Genomic DNA, 22725 nt, shown 5'->3' with positions numbered 1-22725 from the left:
CCTATCCAAAACGTCTTGCCTAACCTGGCCCTAAAATCTTGTATTTTTGAGGGAATAGTACAAAGCAACTCTGCAGTATTCAGATCTATCTTGAGAACTGGAATAAGATTTTCTCTTGTAAACAATATAAACGCCATCACAACCAGCTATTTTCTTCAGCTCTGCTGTTTGTTTCTATGAATGTTTCCTCCATGCCACTGACATATGTCTTTTATAGAATGACACCACTTTTTTGTTTTAACTGAAAATCAACTATAAAAAGCCTCCCACAGGAGAGAGAAATAATCTCTACTGAATCATTCATATCGATTTGTGAACATCATTCCCCTGCTGTACACTGATAAATAGCTCAGCACTGTAACAGAACAGTTACTGGGAACCATTGCTGATTTATTATTCATCCTATTGTTAATTATATATGATTTTTTTTTAGTCCTGGTAAGGATTACAGCAAAAAGGTTTCCCTTGAGAAGGATCTGTAGGTCAAACCAATAAACATCCAAATGTTATTAGCTTGTAGAGATGGCATTATTCTGACAAAGACTGTGTCTTTTCCTTTGTGCCTTACAAAGATTCTGAAAAATATTTAAATACAAATATGAATGACTGCTTCATAGAAAAAAGACTGTTTCTTCAAAAAAGAGAGTCATATTCTGTGTTTCTTCTGTTTTTATGCTTTTTATGCATTCTGGAAATATTATCTACAGTATGTCACGAATCTACAAACTTTTTCAGCCTGTAGGCAACTTTGGAATTCTGACACAGCGTGGTAGGCACAGACCCAAAATGGCTGTCATAAAATGCCTGCCACAGGAGGTGGAGCCAGCCACAAAGTGGCTGCTGCAGTGAAGATCCTTGTGTTGTAGTGGCAGCTTCTGCTAAAGCAATATTTTTGCAAATCTGCACAGCTAATCATATCTCCCATGGTCAATCAGAATCTCATGTCCTGTGTGACCCTACTTTCTAAAAACCTTTGTTGGGCACCAGGAAAAGCATTGATGGGTGCCATGGCACCCATGGACACCATGTTGGCAACCACTAACCTATTAATTCATTTATTCATTTCAATGGTGTCAGTTAGATGACAAGTTATGCTGTTATCATCAAACAGGAAATATCAAAGCTAGATATGTAACACATACATCTTCCCTAAATTATTACAGATATTGTAGATGAACATTTTGGGGCTTTGCCAGCTCCTTAGCTTAGCTGTTTTATATTTTATATAATAGCAAACCTATGGAGGGATCTGAATGACCAAGATGATTGTACCACAATAGATATCTTAAAGGTTTGTTGCAACCACAGGTTGGCTCTGCTTTTAAATAGGGGAAACCATCTTATTATTCTAATGACTGGTGCTATGGAGGCAGCTGTCTCCTCTGTGGAAAACTGGCTGCTTTCATTTGGACGACTCAGAGATGTGAGGTGCTTTTCACATGAAGACAGGCTTGGGTAGCTCCCCTGTTCCTGTTGTGGCTGCCGACACAGTGCTGCTGTGGCAATGGAAAAAGACATATCTTCACAATGAAAGGGGCTAGAGGCTCCATTTTTTAAAAAAATGAACGCTCACAATTTACAGGAAACAATATAGATTGTTATAACCCTATATCAGTAGAACAACATTAATTCGCTGGTTTAAAAAGAAGAAAAAAAACTGGTGGTAGGGTGAGGGAAATGGTTTCTGCATGGAAAGGAGAAAGGCAAATGGCTGCTGTGTGGGTGAGACTGAGAAAACCTAAACCTTCCCCCTCCATATGGTAGCCATCCAGGGTTTGCTGAGATTTGCTAAAAATTTCCTAAAACATTGCAGCAAAACTCATTTGGGAAAAAATGGAGAAAACCTGGGAAAACCCCAAGAGGTGCATGAATGGCTTTGGGGAAAAAGTGGAAAATCCCACTTCCTAACAGCATTGAACCTTAAGCAAACAACCTGTGAGGAAATGGCCCTACACTGTAGCCCTGAGGAGAGCTACACTCTTCTAGGCTTATTGACTTCAATGGACTTAAAAGGCTGTGACTCTCTTAGGATTGCACTGGTCAAGATGGCGGCGGTGTGAGCCTAGGTGCTAGGGCTCCCACCTAGGTAACAGCTACAAACAACATGATACTAACAAACAAAACGAACAAGACTAAAATTAACAACAGTGTGACTACCGAGCATCAATTAGAGTCTTTAACTCACAAGATGACGGAGGCGGCGGCTCTTAATTCTCGTGGAGAGAGGACCAGGAATACCGCCGCTGGCCGGGCCGACGCTGATGCGGAAGCGGGGCATGGCCGCGGACTGGCATGTGGGAAGAGTCCAAATGACGCCGGGGAGAGAAGTGCGGTGCAGTGCGGTGTAACGAGAACGCGGGTGGCGATCGTTCTATGGGGTGTGGCCGGAGGCTGCTGTGGACAGAGGCCAGGGAACTTACTGGAGTGTTGTGAGTGGATGGAGTGGTGGACTGGTCCTGGGGCATTCGTCTTGGTGGGCACCCTCCAACTCTTGTCTCTCGCCCCTCATCTTTTTACCCTGTGGACGCTACCCAGGCCCAGCTGGGCCGGCAGCTGGGAGTTCCCTGACTGGGAAGCCCTGTACGGGGCTCGAGTGACGCAGGGAACCCCAGTGTGCTGAGCTACGGAGCGATTGGAGGTGGCGACGGAACTGTGACTGTGCAGGGATTTAGCTGAACAGTTGGGAGGACACGAGGAGGGCCTCACCCCCCACCGGGTCGCCTGAGCTGCGAATGCTAGTAGCCCCTGAGAAAGCCACATCCATATGAATTGCACCCGCACCTTGAGAACATTCGTGAATATCTGAGCACTGACACTTTAAAAACAGCACTTTAAAAACTGCACTTTACTATCTTCCTCCCTAACTTGGGATCCTGGACTCCCATTTCACTGAACAATAGATTTTTACTGACCACTATTTTGATTGGAAATTATTATTAATTAATTAATTAGATATTAGTCAATTGATACTAAGGATTTAACATTATATATTTATATATTTATATTTTTAGCAGATTAATTGGGGGGATTGGAATCGGGGGGGGACTTTCTTATTAAAATGCTAAAAATGAAATTAATTAATCTCGACTAATCAATTAGAGGGGAATATTAGGGTGGGCTTTATATTAATTAATTATTGATTAAATAAATAGTGAGTCTGTTAATTAGGGAGTTGAAGTGGATGGTGGGGTGGGAACCTAAATGGTGAGTTTCAGATAATCCAAGTGGGAAGGGGAGGTCGTCCTAGTATCAGTAAGACCATACCGGGCATAGGTGTGGATGCTTGGCCAGAAGATTCCAGTGCTCTTGGGGAGGGGAAGGTATGACGGTGGGATAAGACAGAATTATAAGGGAAGGAGGCGGAGACAAAACAGTGCTCAACCTCTTTCCAGTCTACTTCCCATCCCAGCGGTGACAGGAAGTTGGGCCAAGAGGAATTGCCCATCTCTGTCATCGGTGTTATGCAATGCCAGGTCCGTAAATAACAAGACCTTGATCCTTAGGGAGTTCCTGCTTCGGCAGGACATGGACCTGGCTTGCGTGACCGAGACCTGGGTGTGAGATGGGGAGACGGTGGCTCTCACCCAGATGACCCCCCCAGGCTACTCGGTCTTTCACCAATCGCGGACTAGCGGGCGGGGGGGAGGGGTGGCGGTATTCATACGGGAGGGTTACTCCTTCCGGGCTCTCCCGGCCCCAACAATTGATGGCATTGAATGTGCCGGCCTAGCGTGGGATGTTGGAGAGGGGTTGGCGATCTGGCTGGTGTACCGTCCACCTAACACACCAGCCGGCGCCTTACCATCCCTGATGGAGGCGGTGGCAGGCTGGGCGTTGGAATACCCAGGGCTTATGGTCCTGGGTGATTTCAATGTCCATGCCGATGACGCGGCCTCCAATCAGGCGATGGGTCTAGTGTCTTCCATGGCGATACTAGGACTTTCTCAATTTGTTATGACTCCTGCGCATCAGGCAGGGCACATGTTAGACCTGACCTTTGTGTCTGGGATTTTGGTGAACCATATTGCAGCAGAAGCAGTGCCATGGTTGGATCACCTAGCCCTCAAGGCCCGTATGGAGACGCCGGCTCAACCCAGTATGGGCGGAGAGCCTATTTTGGCTCGCCCGCAGAGCCTGATGGACCCGGAACGGTTCCAAATGGCTCTGCGGAATCCCCTTGATGACCTGGTTGAGACCTGGCAAAACCGGCTATCCAGGGCTATCAACGAGATTGCACCTCGATGCCCTCTGCACCCTTGTGTGAGGCTGGCTCCATGGTACACCTTGGGCTGCAAGAGCTGAAACAAGGGCTCAGACGGCTAGAGAGGCAGTGGCGGCATACTCGTGACAAAGCAACGAGAACATCCTATAGAACGTTTATGAAGTCTTATGAGATGGCAGTCAAGGCTGCAAAGAAAGATTACTTTTTGGTTAGGATTGCGTCTGCAAATTCGCGCCCGGCACAATTATTTAGAATAATTGGAAATATTACTACACTGCCTCAAGGCAGACCAAACGTGAGAGAATTAGAGATAGGCTGTGAGGCTTTTGTGAATTTTTTTGCAGATAAGATCACGTCGCTCCGCCAGGACTTGCCTACCACATTGGATACAGTACATAAACTTGAGGCCCTGTGCCTGTCTTCTGATTTAGTTCTGGATCACTTTGACACACTCAGCCTGGAGGAAGTTGATGGAATTCTCTCGACTGCACGCCCAACAGCTTGTGATTTGGACCCTTGCCCCTCCTGGCTGATTAAATCTTGCCAGAGGGAGCTTAGATGTCCTTTATGAGACATCATAAATAGATCCCTCCCGGAGGGGCATTTTCCAACACCCTTTAAAGTGGCTATGGTCCGTCCCCTCCTGAAAAAGAGTACAGCAGATCCGGCCAAATTGGCAAATTACCGGCCGGTCTCTAATTTACCGTTTTTAGGTAAAATTATAGAGAGGGCAGTGGCGTTGCAGTTGCAGGGCTTCCTGGATGACGCTTCCATCCTAGACCCCTGCCAGTCTGGCTTTCACCCGGGCCATGGGATGGAGACAGTGCTGGTCGCTTTGGTAGATGACCTCCAGCGGCATCTGGATCGAGGTGGCGTGGCAGTGCTGATGTTGTTAGATCTGTCGGCTGCATTCGATATGGTTGACCATCAGTTACTGACCCGCCGCCTCGCCGACATAGGGGTTAGGGGGTTGGCCCTACAGTGGCTTTCCTCCTTCCTCAAGGGACGGGGACAAAGGGTGGCAATTGGGGGTGAACTGTCCCAGCGGCGCACACTAGATTGTGGGATGCTGCAGGGAGCAGTTCTCTCCCCGATGTTATTTAACATCTACATGCGTCCCCTTGCCCAGATTGCCCGGAGGTATGGGCTCGGGTGCCATCAATATGCAGATGACCCCCAGCTCTATCTGCTAATGGACAGCTGGCCTGACTGCGTCCCAGGGAATCTGGACCTGGCATTGCAGGCTGAGTGGGTTGAAGCTGAACCCGACAAAGACAAAGGTCCTTTGCATGGGTCGCGGCGCTCTGGGAGGCGAAATTCCTCTCCCGGTCTCCCGAGTCAGGAGCTTGGGAGTTCTACTGGAGCCTTCATTATCAATGGAAGCCCAGATAGCAGCCACTGCCAAGTCGGCGTTTTTTCATCTGAAGCGGGCAAGGCAGTTGGCCCCCTTCCTAGAGCGTCAGGACCTAGCAACAGTGATCCATGCAACGGTCACCTCAAGGTTGGATTACTGTAATGGCCCTTTACATGGGGCTGCCTCTGTGCCGAACCCGGAAGCTGCAGCTGGTGCAGAACGTGGCGGCTAGGCTGTTATTAGGGCTCCCGAAATGGGAGCACATACAGCCGGGGCTATGCGGACTGCACTGGCTGCCAGTTGTATACCGGGTTCGCTACAAAGTGCTGGTTATTACCTTTAAAGCCCTATATGGTCGAGGACCTGCCTACCTGAAGGACCGTCTCTCCCCATATGAACCCCAGAGAGCATTGAGGTCAGTGGGGAAGAACCAACTGACTATCCCCGGGCTGAAGGAGGCAAAATTAAAGAATACTAGTACACGGGCCGTCTCCATTGCAGCTCCACACCTATGGAACCAGCTCCCGGAAGAAGTGCGGGCCCTGCGGGGCCTTGAACAGTTCCGTAGGGCCTGCAAGACCTTTCTCTTTAGGATGGCCTTTACCTGACTGAATGACTGATGGACTCGTCTTAAGTGATTCCGCCATCATACATACTTGCATCTAATAGAATAGCACCAGAAATGTTAATTTTAAATTGGAATGTTTTAAGTTGAATGTTGATTTTAAAATTTGTTGTATAACTCATTGTACAGACTGATTATGTTGTTAGCCTCCCTGAGCCTGCTTCGGCGGGGAGGGCGGGATATAAATAAAATGTTATTATTATAAAAACAGAAAGGCACGCTGTCTGTCTTAAAAAGATATAAACTACAAACTTTATCAAGATCATTTAAATCATATTTTAACAAAAGCCCAGATAAAGGTGCATTAAAAAGTTGTTTTTCTGACACATGCTTATTGCTGAGAAAGAAAGGGATGCTATTAGCTCAGATTCTTTCAGTTGTCAGTGTGGCACAAAGAACACAGTGAGATACAGTAATTTCTCCAGGGCTCTAGTCACTGATGAAAAATGTCCAAGTAAGTGACTTCTACAAGATTAAAAAAAAATCCCATTTCATTTTCTAAGGTCTCTCTTTACCACACTCTGTAAGTATGACCCAATGACATACAGCTTGGTCTTGCTGGACCACCCATGCATTGTGGAGCTGTGAAAAACAGGGGCTAATGAACATTTCAGGAATATCTTGTGCAGACTGCAGTCTCCTGCTCAGTTCTGGGGGGGTGGGGGGGCTGCATTAATTTTGCTTTGAATGTGCTTAAGGATTGTGACCTATACTATATGCTATATTACATATTGAACTTGTTGGATCAGCTGAATTGGCTTTTTATACAATTTAGGTAAGGAGATAAAGAACTCTGGTGTTAAGGAGCACATCTCATGCAACAGAGGCAAAGTATAAGAACTGAAACCAGGGAAGGGAGCAAAGGTTAGTGTGGCATAGGTCAGAATGAAGAGCTGAAATATAGGATTTTGTGATACCGAATGGACAAAGTTGTCTTTCAGGCTGTTGCTACCAGTACTCTAGGGGGATCTTTCCAAGCACCCCACCAACTATACCAGAACTTCTAAATTATCCTATATGACATGGTAATAATATCAAACACTGCTGAGAGATCCTAATTAGCCCATAGAACTAGATTGTTCTTCAGGGCTACTACAACTAAAAAGTTCAGGGCTACTTCAAGGCTGACAATGGTGTAGAATTGTTTTTCGTTGCCCCCAGGTCAGACCAGAACCAATGGGCTGAAATTAAATCAAAATAGTTTCTGGCTAAACATTAGGAAGAACTAAATGACAGAGTGATTCCTCAGTGGAACAGGCTTCCTTGGGAGGTGGTGGAGGGTTTTTAAGTGGAGGCCAGATGGCCATCTGACAGCAATGCTGATTCTGTGAACTTGGGCAGATCATGAGAAGGAAGCCAGGAAGGGTTGCATCAGTGCTTAGTTCTTGTGGCCCCTTCTTACACACCCAGGGAAATGCTGATTGCCACTTTGGGGTCAGTCAGCAATTTTTCTCCAGGTCAGTTTGGCAAGGGAGGTTCTTCCCATCTTTGGGGCCTGGATCAGGGGGATGTATGTGTGTGGGGGGTGCATTTGTGAAGTTCCTGCACTGTGCAGGACTAGATGAACTAGATGACCCTGGAGGTCCCTTCCAACTCTATGATTCTATGAAAACTGTTTAATATCTGTAAAGTGAACTGCAATCTGGCTTGATAAGGCCAACAGTTATTACAGCCTAAGAGTCTGGACATGCGTTGTGAAGGTTCTTTGGAGTAACATCCAATTCTGAATGTTTAAAATCCTGATTAATTCTTGCCCAAGCTGGTCCTACTGGCAAAGATAGCTGGAGAGAATGATAAAATTGGCTCTACCTGTTTCTTTCCCCACCCTCTTAGGAAAAGGTTGACCTAACCTTTGGTGTCAGTTTGGTGAAGAGAGTCAGTTTGGTGTGGTGGTTAAGTGTGTAGACTCTTATGTGGGAGAACTGGGTTTGATTCCCCACTCCTCCACTTGTAGCTGCTGGAATGGCCTTGGGTTAGCCATAGCTATCACAGGAGTTGTCCTTGAAAGGGCAGCTGCTGTGAGAGATCTCTCAGCCCCACCCACCTCATAGGGTGTCTGTTGTGGGGGGAGAAGATGAAGAAGATTGTAAGCCGCTCTGAGTCTCTGATTCAGAGAGAAGGGTGGGGTATAGATCTGCAATTCTTCTTCTTTTTCAATGTATCAAGCTCTTAGCTGCATCCCTTTCACTTTCCCAGAAGGGCAGGGTGAGCTATGCTTAAAGGTAAGAGGGAAGAAGTACTTAATGTGCAGCAGCACCCTCATTTCCAAATATGCTATAAGGTGACAAAAAAGAGAGAAGGGGTAGCTTTTTGACCACTGAAAGGCAGTACAGGAATCTGTGAGACCATTATGGAAAAAGGCTACCTGGAAGAAGGAGTGTTATAAGGAGGGAATTGGGAGGTTAAGTAGAAAAGCTTAAAGGAGCCAGCCTATAGGCATTTCCCTCAGACAGTTCCTCAAGAGAAGACAGAGAGCCAAACTGCATTTTATACCTTTGGAACAATGCGGGAGAAAAAGGCTGCTCTGGGAGGGGATCTAGAGTTGGGAGGTGGTGGCTAGAAGACTGAATAGTCCTTTTCTGGACTACTGTGTCATTTCAAGCAAACAAATGTGGGAGGACATAAACTCTTATCTGCATTGCATGTGCAGTATGGTTTGGGCCTGAAAGAAGGCTGCCGAATTGAGATCCACAATATGGGCATGAAAAAGGTCAGATGGAGGCAACAAAGACTGATTTTTCAGCGAACAATTTGCATTGTTGTGCTGACAATTTGTTAAACAGTATTCTTCTCAAGCTGTGGCAAATAAGGACGTTGAAACACATGCTTTTCACACTCACAATCTCAGCCTTTAATTGTGGAGACTCACAAGGGAGTAAAGAGAACATCTGATACTTGTAGCAGCCTCATTTTTTGCCCTTCATCTGTGAAGGCTCAAGAGCAGACCTAATTTCAGGAAGGGAAAGCTTCCTTCAGACATACTCAATTCTCAACAGCATTAAGGGGCAGGGAAGAGCCTGAGAAATATTGGAGAACGGATATACTGTCCAGATGCAGTGAACAATTCAGTGACTTAAAAGCACTATAGGATTAGAGATAAGATCAGCTCTTTCCCTTGTTTACTTGGTTCAGGTCATGCAATATTTTCTCCAAATGAAGCCTAGTTAAAATAAATGGAGTTGCCTTTTGCCCCCCAGATGCAATCCAGGCAGGGGAAAAAATCACAAACCTCAAGAGCAAAAGGCAGATGCTGCTAACAAGGAAGGAGGTTGTTATGGACTCCTAGATACTTCCCTGGGAAAGTTTTTGACACTCGCTTTGTCTTTGCACTTGGCTGCTTTTGGAAGGAACGTTGGAAAAGTGACAGAAGATAAAATGCTGTCATATGATTTATCACTCTTTTATCTCCATGGTCAAGCGAGCACTGAGCTATTCTTTTAGCTTGCCACTTCTGGAATTGCGAGATTGCAGCCTCCAGGAATGTGGCAAACTGCCCACAGGGGATTCCGCTACCAGGGAAAGGAGGAACTTTGACAGGAGAGTTAATGGAGGAAACAAGGGGGCTGTGGCATCCCCAGTTTTTATGTGGAACTCCATAGTGCACTAATTTTCAATATATGTGGCATGATAAAACTGCTAGTATGTTACAAGAAATAAATTAAAGAAAGACACTGTGTAGAAGTCGCCTTGAGACCAATGAACTGGGGCTAGCTCCCAGTCTCAGAAGGCTCTTGGGCAAAATGTCCTCAGTGAGCCCACTTCCACTAGCTTTCTTCCAGCACAAACATCTTTCAGTCCTATCTTATTTACCAAGCACAACCCTCCCCCACCCCAATAATCCCTGCTCAAAGATCTAAATGCATTTTGGTAGAAGTAAATCTTACTTTATAGATCTAGAATATCCTCTTAGGGTTGATTCACTCATTACAAAGTTGTCAGAGATGTCACAAAGACTTTGGCTCACATACATGCTGGAATTACAATGCTTCCCAGGTGCACATGGGCCCAATTTAAATGAGACTCCAGTGCCCTTTCCCTGATCTGAAATGGCTCCAGGGAGACACTACAACAGAACAAATAGCCACTTCCCAGGGAAGTTTCAGGTCAGAAAAATGGAGCAGGAGAGGCTGAAGATCCATCTCATGTGTAAATCAGGCTCACATGACCCAGCACATGTACAGTCCAGAGTTTTCATGGCTGTCATCATGACTTTATCATGTGTGAACTGGCCCTTAGCTGATGTTTTCTTTTTTAAACAGAGAATGTAAGGGAATGGGCTATTTCATCCTTATCCCATTTCCCCCACTAAAAAGTGCCCCCCACAAACTGCTTTTGATCATGATGATGGGAAAAAATATGAACAATTTTTCTTCACTGAAACCATAAGCAGAGATGACGAGGAGGGATATTTTCAGTAAGAAAATATGAGTTGCCTATTCTTTGCTCCTCCCATACCAGTCTCCTCCTTTCAAAGGCAGCTTCAAAGGCTGCATTCTGCCTCCCGCCCCGAAAAACACAACTTGGTTGAAAGAATAATGGAACTACACAAAATATGTATATCTGTTCTTAAGTAAATACAAAAATGAGAAATTATGAAACCTGCACATTTCAAAAGAAATATGGACACAATTAATATGTTACTGTTTCCTCTTAATGAGAAGTAATTGTACATAGCGTGACCTAGAATTACATGCACAGGCTGGTTTGCTTTGGTGTTAGTTTATAAGTATACACATATTGTCTGCATTCAGAAATCATGCCAAGTTGCAATCAATGTATCTAATTCTCAAGATGGCCCCATCTGTAGATACTTAGACCCATTAATCAGGGCCATGGAAAGAGAAAGGACATATTCCTTCAAATTTGGGGGTCTAGTTTTGCAGAAAAATTGGTCAACTTAAAAAAGATGGGGGATTTTCCACACAGAGGAACATTATTGCAGACAATTCTCCTTTGCTAGCATGGCAGCATCAACCCTCCTTGCTGGGTGTGGGAGATCTGGAGGAGGGAAACTGGCCGCTTGAATCAGGTAGGAGGGAGAGGGCAGAAGCAACCACCAGATCTCTCTCCCCCCTCCCACTCTCCTGCAGAACAGTAGGGAGGAAGGCAGAAAGATGGGCAGAACTGGGGAGGGGGGGTAATGGGGCAGGCAGAGTAGTGGGGAGGCAGATAGATGGGAAGAAACAGAACAGTCAGGCAATGGAGAGGGGGGTGGAAAAGTGAGGTGCTCTCTTCAAGTTTACTGGGGGGGGGAGCAGTAGGTGTCTGAGCCATTGCTGCCATCACTACATTGGCTAGGCCCACAGAGGCAGTGGAGCTAAGGAAAAGCGAGTGTGTGGGCAGGTGGCATGGTTGGGACAAGGGCAGCCAGGCAAAGTGTTGAGGAGGAGGCAAGAGACTGAATCCACTGGGATTTCTCCCCTTCAAATCTTGCAGTCCCTGCTTGTTAAACTCCAATTTGCAGGGAGGACCAAGAATACAGATTTTTAGTGTGTCCTTATGCTCCCCTTGCTCCTCCTCCTCTCTCCAATTCCACATGAAAACAAACTCCAGTTCCTGGCGACACCTTAATGCATGCAGTTGGGTTAACTCATTTGCACCTATGTCAGTTGGTATTCCAAGCCAGGGCTGAAGTCCAGCTCATGAAAAGGCCTACTTATCTCGACAAAAGTAAGCATCAGCAGAAATAGGAAAATGAATGTAAGATTTTGGAAGACAGGAAAAAATACATGAGCAGAGCATATATGCTGCAAGCAATGGCTATATTGTGCCAACTCTAACTGGATAATCCTGTCTCCATAATGGAACTGAGGTTCTGCTATCAAAGCCCCACTGAAGCGCAGATAATCAAACCAATTTACAGCAGCTTACCAAGGGGACTGTAATAGTTCTGACATCAAAATTCCATGTAAAACACACTGAAGCTCTTCTGCAGACCATGTTTTGTGGCCATCAGATATATTCTCAAATGGAACACTAAACCCCAGAAAACAAGTTTCTTGGCTCTGCACCTGCACAATTTTTCATTCATAGGACTGGAACTCTGGCCATGCACTATCATCTCCATTATAATGAAGTAAGGTTGAGCAACTGCTGTAGTTGGTGGGTGGCTCTCCAGTGGGAAGCTTTTCTATATAGTGAAGAGACTTAATCTGATAGAAGGTTGCAGCAAAATTGTGTTTGCTCAAAATTGTGAATATCAACCCTTATTTGTTTTATTTCTTGTCCCAAGGTGGGAATCTCAGGATTCATTGCTTGTGTAGACAAAGAAACTTACCAGCACTGACGGTGATAGCTTCGATAAATTGTTCTCTCCAGCTGTTTGTTCCAACCACAAGAGCGAGGTTTGTCTTCTTAATGAGCTTGTCCACAGTGTTCTACAGATGGAGAGACAAAAGCACAGGAAAGCAAAGTATACTGTCAGTTCAGAGACTGGGTTAGGGACAGGAAGCAATGTTCTGGGAGGAGGTGGCTGGCTTCAGGACATTAAAGCCAACCTCAAAAGCAGCTGAGTGAACACTTAAAAAAATTATTTTTGGCTCTAAAAGATGAAAAATGTCAATGCAGCAGAATCTTTGTGATCTTCATATTCTCTCATCAGTAAATAATAGTAATTTTATCACCAGATGGAAATTGTTAACAGAGTGCTTGTTGAGCATGCCCATTTAAAAAGCCTGAAATCTAGACTACACTAGTCAGTGTCATAAAATGTTTGAAGTTCAACACTCTGTTGACTCAGAAGTGGGTGTCGTATCCTGTGGTGCTCAGTCCATGATAATAGATGCCTAGAGCTGAATCCTTCTTGTGTAAAATATTTCAAAATCTTGCTGTCAGGTTGTAAAAAAAGTGAAATATCAGTCACCATGATTCCCTGCTTACAAACATGGGATGGAAGCCAAAAGGGTCTGGTTTGCTCTGGCCATGAAAAACACCTGGCATCTACTGGATTTTCACTTTGGAGTACATTTTTTTTTTAAAAAGAGAGGAAATCACATACTAGAGTGCTTGTGATATTTGGGTGTCTACATTTCATCTCAACCACAGATTTTAGGACAATTTCTCTTGCTGCCTTGACCTTTAACCTTGTGCCCTTGTTATCTTTCCAATTAATCTCTTGCTCTGTTGACTTCACCTGTCAAAAATTAGACTGTAATCTCCTTGGATTAAGAATATGTCTTTTTGATAATGTTCTTTTAAAATGACATGTACACCAAAGACACTATATAATGTTCCCCACCCATGAATGTAGCTGATTTGACTTAAGTCACTAATTCAGTTTATTTAGGGACTGTAAAACCAGGACCTTGAAGCCTTGATACATGAAGTGTTTTTCTGGGCAATGTAACATGTGACATGTGATCCAGTCATCTTTATTTTCAGAACAAAGCACCCATCCAGGCATGTGGCAACTGCAAAATGTGCTTGGCTCAGGGCTGGTATAACTCAGGTCAGGTAGGTGGCCATCTAGGGTGCCCCTTCCCCACTGCTACCATGCTTGCCCTTTCAGCTGCAGTGCTCACCTCTCGACCATCCTCCTCTGCCTTGCTGTCCAGCCTGGTGGTCTGCAGGTGGTGGCTGTGAAGGGGCCGAGCGAGGGTGGCAGGGCAGCGGTGGGTGCACTGCGGCAAGGGAGGGTCGGCTCTGAGTTCCCCCAAGTCCACATGCTGCTCCAGTGTCGCTCTCAGCCTTCCCGGAGTTGTGCACAGACCTAGGAAGGCTGAGTGGGAGCGGTGGTGTGGGGTGTGCACTCAGGGGTGCTCGGAGCCCTCCCTCCCTTGCCGCCTTGGGTGCCAAAACTCCTGGCGCCAGCCCTGGCTGGGCTTTTGCTGAAAACATCTGTGCTTGAAAAACTGTTGGGTTCCCCTTACCATCTCCATGGTAGCTATGAGGTCACTGATTGGGGTTGGGGAGAATGAGTGTGCTTTCTGAAAGATGTTCTGAGGAGGAACGCTAACAGTAACACTTTGCTTTCTCAGAAAGTATCAAAGATAGAAAGGCAGTAAAACCAATATGAAATATATATGGAGTCTGAGTTTACAAGTGATTTACTGTGAGTGATTTACTCATCACAGTCATATGGGGCTGATAATTTGATCAAGAAGTTTCTAGTTTTTACGCTTGTGAAAATACACTTGAAAATAGAATGCCTAGTGAAACCTCAAATGCTAGAGGGCATCTGAAAATAATAATAATAATAATAATAATAATAATAATAATAATAATAATAATAATAATAATAATAATAATAATAATAATAATAATAATAATAATAATAATAATTTGATTTATCACCCACCCCAGCTTGCATCTGGTTATGGGCAATGCACAACAGAAAATAACATATAATAAACAGTTAAAAAACAAATTTACCATGGTATGTGTGTGTAATGTGATGGTGGTGTTGGTGGTGTTCAAATGATAAAAACAGAAAAAAAATGCAAACCAGTTAAAATTGCAGGCTAAATTATAAAAACTAAATGATGCAGATCTTCATAGTTTTTGCACATTTCACAATCCACCTTCTCTAGATGGAAAATTCTGATTTTATTTTATTTTAGCATGCAGAACACAAATTCCCATTCTCAGGCTACTATTTCTTACATTGATTTAATTCAATACTTTTTTTGGTTTAGGCCCATGGTAGCCCCAGATAGTACCTTGAATTCATAGGATTCTTCAATAATCACTTCTAGCTTTGTATGCTCCCCCAGAATTGGGCGCCCCATTTCTGCAATGCGGCGCTCCTCCTCCTCCTTACTTGTCAGTGGCTGCTTCTCATCATTCTCTTCTGCAAAAGAAGCACACAACTTTTGTTAAAGGGAGTTGCGAGTTTACTATTTGGATCCAAATATATCTTGTTGCTATGGCAAAAAGGTGGGCAGACAACTGTTTACAGAAGGAAAGGCCATGAACTAAGGGGCATGCACCAGCATAGTGAAAGTTGCCACTGCAGATGGGTTGCCTGCAAGCATTAGCAAATGAAATTGCTGGCTCAAAACTCTGCTGTACTTCAAGGGATTGCTTCCCACTCCCACCCTAGTTAGCTCTAAGCTGTACTATGGCTATGCTCTGGTATGTCTGCCACTACAGTGCAATTCTATGAAATGGAGAGACAGTTACACAGTCTGGGACTTCCAGGTTCATATCACAGAGACCAACCCCGGTTTGCCTATGGACTATTCATATGTTATAGTTTTGTAGCTGTGCGCCTATGTTTTTCTTGTCCTCAAGTATATACCTAAGAATGAAGCAAATATTTGAAAACAAGTGTAACAATTGGTGATAGCTCTCTTCTGAATGTGTACTCAGTGACAAACTCAGTTTGGTTGTTAGGTAATATGTGAAATGGTCTTCAACAGAGAACTACAGGCAATCCACACCTGCTTGGAAAATACATGAGATACATGTTTTGCAAGGACATTTTCCATTCAGGGGCAAGCTACTCAGAGGCAGATCTGTATGTCCCAGTCACATGGATCTGAACCAATCACATGGCAAGCGTGTGCGTGTATTGAAGTCTGATCCAAATGGCAAAAGGGACTTGCACAAGAGGCATCAACTTCTCTTCTTCCAGCATGCCACTTTTCTGTCTATCCCTCAGGTGCTTTTCTCCTCAGCTGAGCTCTAAAGCTAGCAGCGACCTCAGGTGGGAGGAATGCTCTTGAGAGGGAGAACTGCTGGAAGGGATGTGTTAGATACAGAAAGGGTCTGGCCCTGCTTGGCCACATACCCCTTTTTGACTCCTCCTCACATTTTGCTGAAATTCTCAAATAGCAGAATAGCCCTATTTATTAAAACAGGAGCATCGTACAGAAAAGCAATTTGGGAATCACTGATTGTGTGGCTTTTGTAGAAGACACAATGAAACAACTCCAGGATAAGCCAGGGGTATCACCTGTGTGAATGGTTTCTTGTACTATGTTTTGCACCAACAGTATATGCAATCGAATGCAAAATATGGTATGAAGGGTAGCAAGGTTGATATTCTTTCAGGACTACAAGCCAAAAATTTATGCACAGGTGCCCATCACACTTGATAAAATACCATCATATTTAGTAATCAGGTAGTCTATTCCTTGCTACTCACCAGTGGCTCCATATTAGAGTCTAAATGTGCATTTACTAAAGGTTACAGAGAAGCATACACTGGCTTATCTTATGTTTTCTCCCTTCAGTTGTCAGCTCTGCATAGCTGTTTTGACAACTGATGACTTCTACTGTCAGCCTAGTGAGCAGGTTATGCCAATTAACACCTTTTTGTCATCAGTTTTGTGAAGATGTTTTGTTAACTGATATTCTTTATCACAGATGTTTCTTTTATTGTTACCTTCAAGATTTCTAATATGAATTCACTGCCTGCAAAGATTCTCTATGATTTGTGGGAGTGATAATTTGACTGTGTGTGGGTCGATGACTTGACAATCTCAATAATTGCCTTAACTTAGAATCATTTCATACATTATGCGGAGGCAAGCCTGGGTCTTATGGAGAAACTGGTGTCAAATGGATGAGAAAAAGATCACACAATTTGGTGTAACATACAAATTACAGCTATGTGCAGCCTCAGTTTGCCTCTGGGTGGTGCAGGAAAGAGATGGAGGAGGAGTTAGTTCTTCAGTCTCCACTCAGTTTCACTAGTCAAAATCATTTTGAATAGTAAAACCAAGAGGAGCTTGAAGTTATAGTGCAAAAATGAATCAAACTGAGACTGAGATCCTGCAATTTACATTTTATAGACAGACTAAGATTTATGCTCTTCCTCTTACCTGTTTGAACGCTAACTTTAACAATTTCTGCATTAATGACATTCCCTGCATTGATGTTTTTAAAACTATGCATTCTGTGAAACCTTTTGCAGTGGATTTTTCCTCACCGGGCACAAACCCAAAGTTTCTCCTTCTTACCCCGCATTTTCAGAACTTGCTAAAACTGGAGATTCTTAAGATATGGGGTGAAGGAAAATCTACTATGGAAATTTCACATAATCAAAGTTTTAAAAACATCAGTGCAGGGAATTTGACTACTGTGGAAATGGTCCTTGTGTTAAGTGGATTGTCTGTTGGCTCCAGAACTGTGGTAACCATAGTCCTATTGCCAGAAGCTTGCTTCCATACATAGCTATTGCTATTATCCAAGGTTTTTTCCACTAAACATCAACCAATTGGGAGTAAATTTTCATCCTATAACTCTGAGTTTGTTTATTTTTGTACAAGATATTCTGACAGGGGCTTTTCAATTCCCCAATGTCTTCAAACGGCTTTAATTGCCAGATTTAAATTTGAAAATATGACAACTCTAGGTTCCATCTGACCAAATGCAAACAAAATGAATTCACATAAAGGATCTTTCCTGCTTTGCCCTTCCCAGCTCACTGCTCCCCGCAGGAGGGTGCATAATATGGTACAGGAGATTACAGCAACAGGGTTGCACCTCCACTCTCTTGCACCAGCTCTTGCACAAACAGAACAAGAGTTCACACTGCACAGGGAGTGGTGATCTGTGCTGATCCCCCTTTTCCTCTGGAGCCTCTCATAATGCATGCAATATCATTTCTGAGAATTCCCCTGATCCTTTGGAGAAGTTTTTCCAGATGACATGCAGAGAGAAAGGACAACGATGCCTTTTGTGAACTCGCTCCATTTGTGGATTATCACATCCAACTGTATGCAGGAGAATGCTCTTAACTATAGCTGTAAGAAACTGCCTCCTATATTTTGTAGATCTCTATTCTTCTGGAATAAGGAACTCTTAAAAATGATTTCCCCCTTTTTAAAAAGGCACATCTGGCAACACTATCCATGTCTGAAACAGCATAGCTCCTCTTACTAGAAAGGGATTTAATTCTTTGCTCTTTGCCAGCCTCTTGAATTTCTTTTCCTTCCCTCCTCTCATTTCCCTTTTGTTTTCTGGAAGAAGAAGGGAATTTGGAAGTTGCTAATGCTATTTGATTGGTGTGTAAAAACAATGGAAAGTAATTTGTTAATTTGAATGCTGCCCAAGACAATGATGATGGAGGGGAGGGTGGGCGGAAGCAACATGATTCTTGTTTTGTTGGAAGCGTATGTGCCAGATGTCTGAGAGGGCAAGATTGCAAAAGAGATGCAAGTGAGGCTGTGTAGTGACAGCCGGCATTACCAATAGGTGACTCTGGGTGGCTGCACAGGGCACTGCTTTGCAGAGGGGCTGCATTGCTAAATACAACTGCAAAATCAAAGAAGATAACTTTCCTCAGAACCACTTTCAGAACTTGTGTACAGTTCAGGACAAAAGGATGGAGCAGCTGATTTTATAGGTAGGCAAAAGGAGACTAAGAAATGCTTAAGGAATCCCAAGGGGAAAGGCAAAAGCAAAGGAAGAGCAGGTCAGGAGGACAAGGTATAGCTGCCCAGGCAGCTGCAGAAAGCAATGGCTGGATCAAAGCATACAGTATGGGTATGTAAAAATACAACAGTCACTCTGAGCCCTTATGAAAAGAGTCAAGGAGGATGACTAAAGACAGGTCACCAGGCTTAGTAGTTGCACAGATATACACAATCTGTGGGGGGAACATTTTAATATTTCATATCATGCCAAAGTGATTAAGGCAGAACAGAAAGTGATGTGACACCAGGGAAAAGGCAGTGCCTAATGGGAGCTTGAGATGACGTGTCTGGATTATACCTCAGGAATAATAGTATAATTAAAAGAAAAGAAATCCTGGAATCACAGCAGAGACTGTTTGCCAGTTTCTGATGGAAGGTCCTTGCTTGCACTACAAGGGCTCAGGACAGGTTTGTGCAGTGAATACACTGAATACACCCCATTGGCCATGTACTGTAGCCTACTACATCTTTGACAATCAGGTAGGGTTGCCAGGTGCCCCCTGGCTCCTGGTGGGGTAGGGTGGTGGTGGGGACAGCAAGGTAAGGTTGCCAGCTCCAGGTTGGGAAGGTTTGGGGTTGGGACCTGGGGAGAACAGGGACTTCAGTCGGATAGAACGCTATAAAGTCTACCCTCCAAAGCATCCATTTTCTCCAGAGGAACTGATCTCTGTAGTCTGTAGATGAACTGTAATTTCAGGGGATCCCCAGGTCCCACCTAGAGGCTGGCATCCCTACAGGCAGGCTGCAGAATCAGAGCCATGTAGTCCCTGGTGGACCACTGTAAATAGCTGGTGGACGCATTCACCTTGGCTGGTTTCAGATTGAGAAATCCTGGCCTAGAAAGTTGCCTCTAAGTATCTATGGCCTTTTGAGAAACAAACAGATGTCACAAATCTGGTTTCTTGTTGTATTTGTGTGCTTCCTACTCCCTCATTTGTGGAGCATGAATGAATACTTCCAGGTTTTCAGAAGTTTTCACTCTAACTCCAATTTCTTTTGATACTCAAAGATGGATGTCTAAATTTCTAGGCATTTGTACAAATCAGATTTTGACAGAGAATTTCTGAAAACCTGGAAGTATTTGCTTGTGCTCCATGACAAAAAGTTGGGATGCATGAGCATGACAAAAAGCCACATTCATGACCTCTGTTTCTGTTACACACCAAGTAGGGAGAGAGAAAGCTCACAAACACATCAACAAGCTAGGTTCATGCTTGTCGCTGCCATTTATTTATCCTTTCTAAGTTTTCATTATGACTCCTAAAGGAACAAGTTCTCATGGCAGTAGGAACTATGAGTCAAGCCTTATCTCCCTTAGGTTGAAATGCTGACATTAATGGTGATTTTTGACAACAAAAGGCTGAAAAATTATAGCTTTGGCTCAACCTGGTAGGTGTAGGGTAGCAGGAACTTCACACAGTGGAGTATGGGTGTCATTTAGGGGTAGCAATTTGTTCATCACATCTTTTTTCCCCAAACACACTTCCCCCAGTATATAAGTATGAATGTGTGTGTGTGTGTACAAGCACACACCAAAGTTAATGGTTACCCATTATCTATTGCACTGTTATCCTAACAAATAAGAATACCTTGAAGGTTGATTACGGTGGAAGGAAAAGGATGGTCTCTAGCATGAACTTTCCTGAAGACAGGCTGGCCTAACAAAATGATTGGCAAAAAAGTAAAGATCAGTGGATGGAACTGGATCACATTTGCTTGGGTGAAGAATTTCCTGATTGGTGTAGTTAGGTTCTGTTAGAGGTGAGGGATCTACATGGCTAGTGAATTATAAAGTCAATTTCACACATGGTTATTGCTGTTTTAAGTGCTCACAGCAGGCCCTCTAACCAGTATTCACTTTCTTACATTTACAAGAGTAAAAAGAGCCATGGATGAGGGACCAGTGGTTTCAAGTGCTCCAGAAGATTAGATGGATACTGTTCACCTTTCAAATTATGGTCTCCTAATGAAAATCTATTTCCTGCGGCCATTTTGCAATTTTGTTCAGGATAAAATTTAAGTGGAAAAATGATTGCAGTAGCTAGGAAACTACATTTTAATTCAGTTTTTGTAATTTTTTTAAAAAAGCAGTCTCAACCTTCTGCTGGAAAGAGTCATGGCTATGTTATATACATTTCTCAGAGAAATTAACAAGAGTGATCAGAAATACATAAAATATCAAAAAAGTGTAAACTGTTCCTTGACCCGTTTAACAATGATGGAGAAGCATGAAATGAGCAGCAAATCTGATGGTTTTTTGTGAGTCTGTCTGGTGATGCCTTCAAACAGGAGATGAAAGAAGCATAGAAGGACTGCCTGAGAAGGCTACAAATATAGCATAAGGTTTTTGTATCTGATGCCAAAAGTTGAGAGAAAAAGGAAGAGTTCAACTAAGAGTACAAACTCCAGTGTTGTGACTGGGCAACAACTAAAGAAAATTCCCGTGTTATCATAAAGACTAACAAATATATTATATGAGGGCCACCACTACCATTAGGCAAAACGAGGCACGTGCCGAGGTGGAGAACTGAGAGGGCGGGAACATTTCATTCTGCCTATCATGCTGCTGTCCCTGCCTCTGTCCAGGAACTGGGCCCCTAATCTTTCTTGCCCTTCAGCCCTCCTTAATAACAATGTGGCAACCAAGCATGCATGCTCTATAGGGATTCCTGAACTTCCAAGAGATTACTTCCTCTTATAAGAGTTTGGCAATCAACTTGGTTGCCAAAGCAACCACAGTGCTTAGCAGGGTTGCCCGAGAAACCAAAATGACAGAAAACTCCTGTGTAAGAACATAAGAGAAGCCATGTTGGATCAGGCCAATGGCCCATCCAGTCCAACACTCTGTGTCACACAGTGGCCAAAATTTTATATATATATATATATATATATATATATATATATATATATATATATATATATATATATATATATATATATATATATATATATATATATATATATATATATATATATATATATATATATATATATATATATATATATATATATATAAATATTTATATATATATTTTTATATATATAAATATATATATATAAAATTATATATATATATAAAATTTCAGCAATTTCATTGAATGCACGTGAGTTCTTGTATTGTGAGAAAGGGAGAAAAGTACTTCTTTCTCTACTTTCTCCATCCCATGCATTATCTTGTAAACCTCTATCATGTCACCCCGCAGTCGACGTTTCTCTAAGCTAAAGAGTCCCAAGCGTTTCAACCTTTCTTCATAGGGAAAGTGTTCCAGCCCTTTAATCATTCTAGTTGCCCTTTTCTGGACTTTTTCCAGTGCTATAATATCCTTTTTGAGGTGCGGCGACCAGAACTGCACACAGTACTCCAAATGAGACCGCACCTTTGATTTATACAGGGGCATTATGATACTGGCTGATTTGTTATCAATTTCCTTCCTAATAATTCCCAGCATGGCGTTTGATTCCCCACTCCTCCACTTGCAACTGCTAGAATGGCGTTGGGTCAGCCATAGCTCTCACAGCAGTTGTTCTTGAAAGGGCAGCTTCTGAGCAGAGCTGGCGCATGGAAGTCGGTGAACTAGGCGATGGCCTAGGGTGCTGGCTCCCACAGAGGCGCCTCCTTCCCTCTGGCATGATCGGCTGCGCCCCTCGGCCCCCTGCTGCTGTCGCCCTCCTCCCTCCCTTCACGGCGCTGGAAGCCAGCAGCATGCTCTGCTCAGCCAGCGCTGCGCTCAGCCTGCCCCCCCCCAGCCTAGGCTGGTCCTTACCAGCTTCAATGTGGCTGTGCATGGCTTCTAAGCCTTTGAAGGGTACACGATAGGATAGTTCGCTCTCCCTCACTTCCGGTTCCAGGAAGGAGGGGGTGCAAACTCTTCTCCTGCAGGCCCTTCAAAAGCTTAGAAGCCCCACACAGCCACATTGAAGCTTGTAAGGACCAGCCTTGGCAGCGGCAGGGGTGGGGCGGAATGCGGCCTGGCTTGCAGCGCCGCGACGGAGGGAGGGCAGTAAACTTCCCAAATCCCCCACCTGGGCGGGGGACCCCCGATTTGGAGCCTCCTCCCCCCGCTCGGCAAAAATCCAGAAAGCGGGGGGAATGGCAGCCCTTCCCACGCAGCCTAGATCCCAGCAGCTTCTCCTCTCCGCTTCCCACCGATCCCTGATGCTT

The 22725-nt window shown here is 44.0% G+C and overlaps 1 protein-coding gene across 5 annotated transcripts in view; it reads right to left on the bottom strand.

The window, feature by feature from the left end:
• SLC8A1 (solute carrier family 8 member A1) overlaps nt 1-22725 on the bottom strand; it is a 366099-nt gene that overhangs the window by 23455 nt on the left and 319919 nt on the right. For 4 of the 5 annotated variants that reach the window (XM_060248411.1, XM_060248427.1, XM_060248399.1 and 1 more), the window contains 2 exons: nt 14859-14989; nt 12479-12578 (listed from right to left, as the gene is read on the bottom strand). In XM_060248411.1, the coding sequence (XP_060104394.1) occupies nt 12479-12578; nt 14859-14989 (231 nt within the window). Of the gene's footprint in view, nt 1-12478; nt 12579-14858; nt 14990-20152; nt 20222-22725 lie in introns of all 5 variants that reach the window. The other variant, XM_060248436.1, reaches the window with a different exon arrangement.

This window comes from Heteronotia binoei, chromosome 1, assembly GCF_032191835.1.
Source record: "Heteronotia binoei isolate CCM8104 ecotype False Entrance Well chromosome 1, APGP_CSIRO_Hbin_v1, whole genome shotgun sequence".
Classification (NCBI taxonomy): Eukaryota; Metazoa; Chordata; class Lepidosauria; order Squamata; family Gekkonidae; genus Heteronotia; species Heteronotia binoei.
The sequence above is the reverse complement of the archived record's forward strand: the minus strand, read 5'-3'. Positions and strand labels throughout refer to the sequence as shown.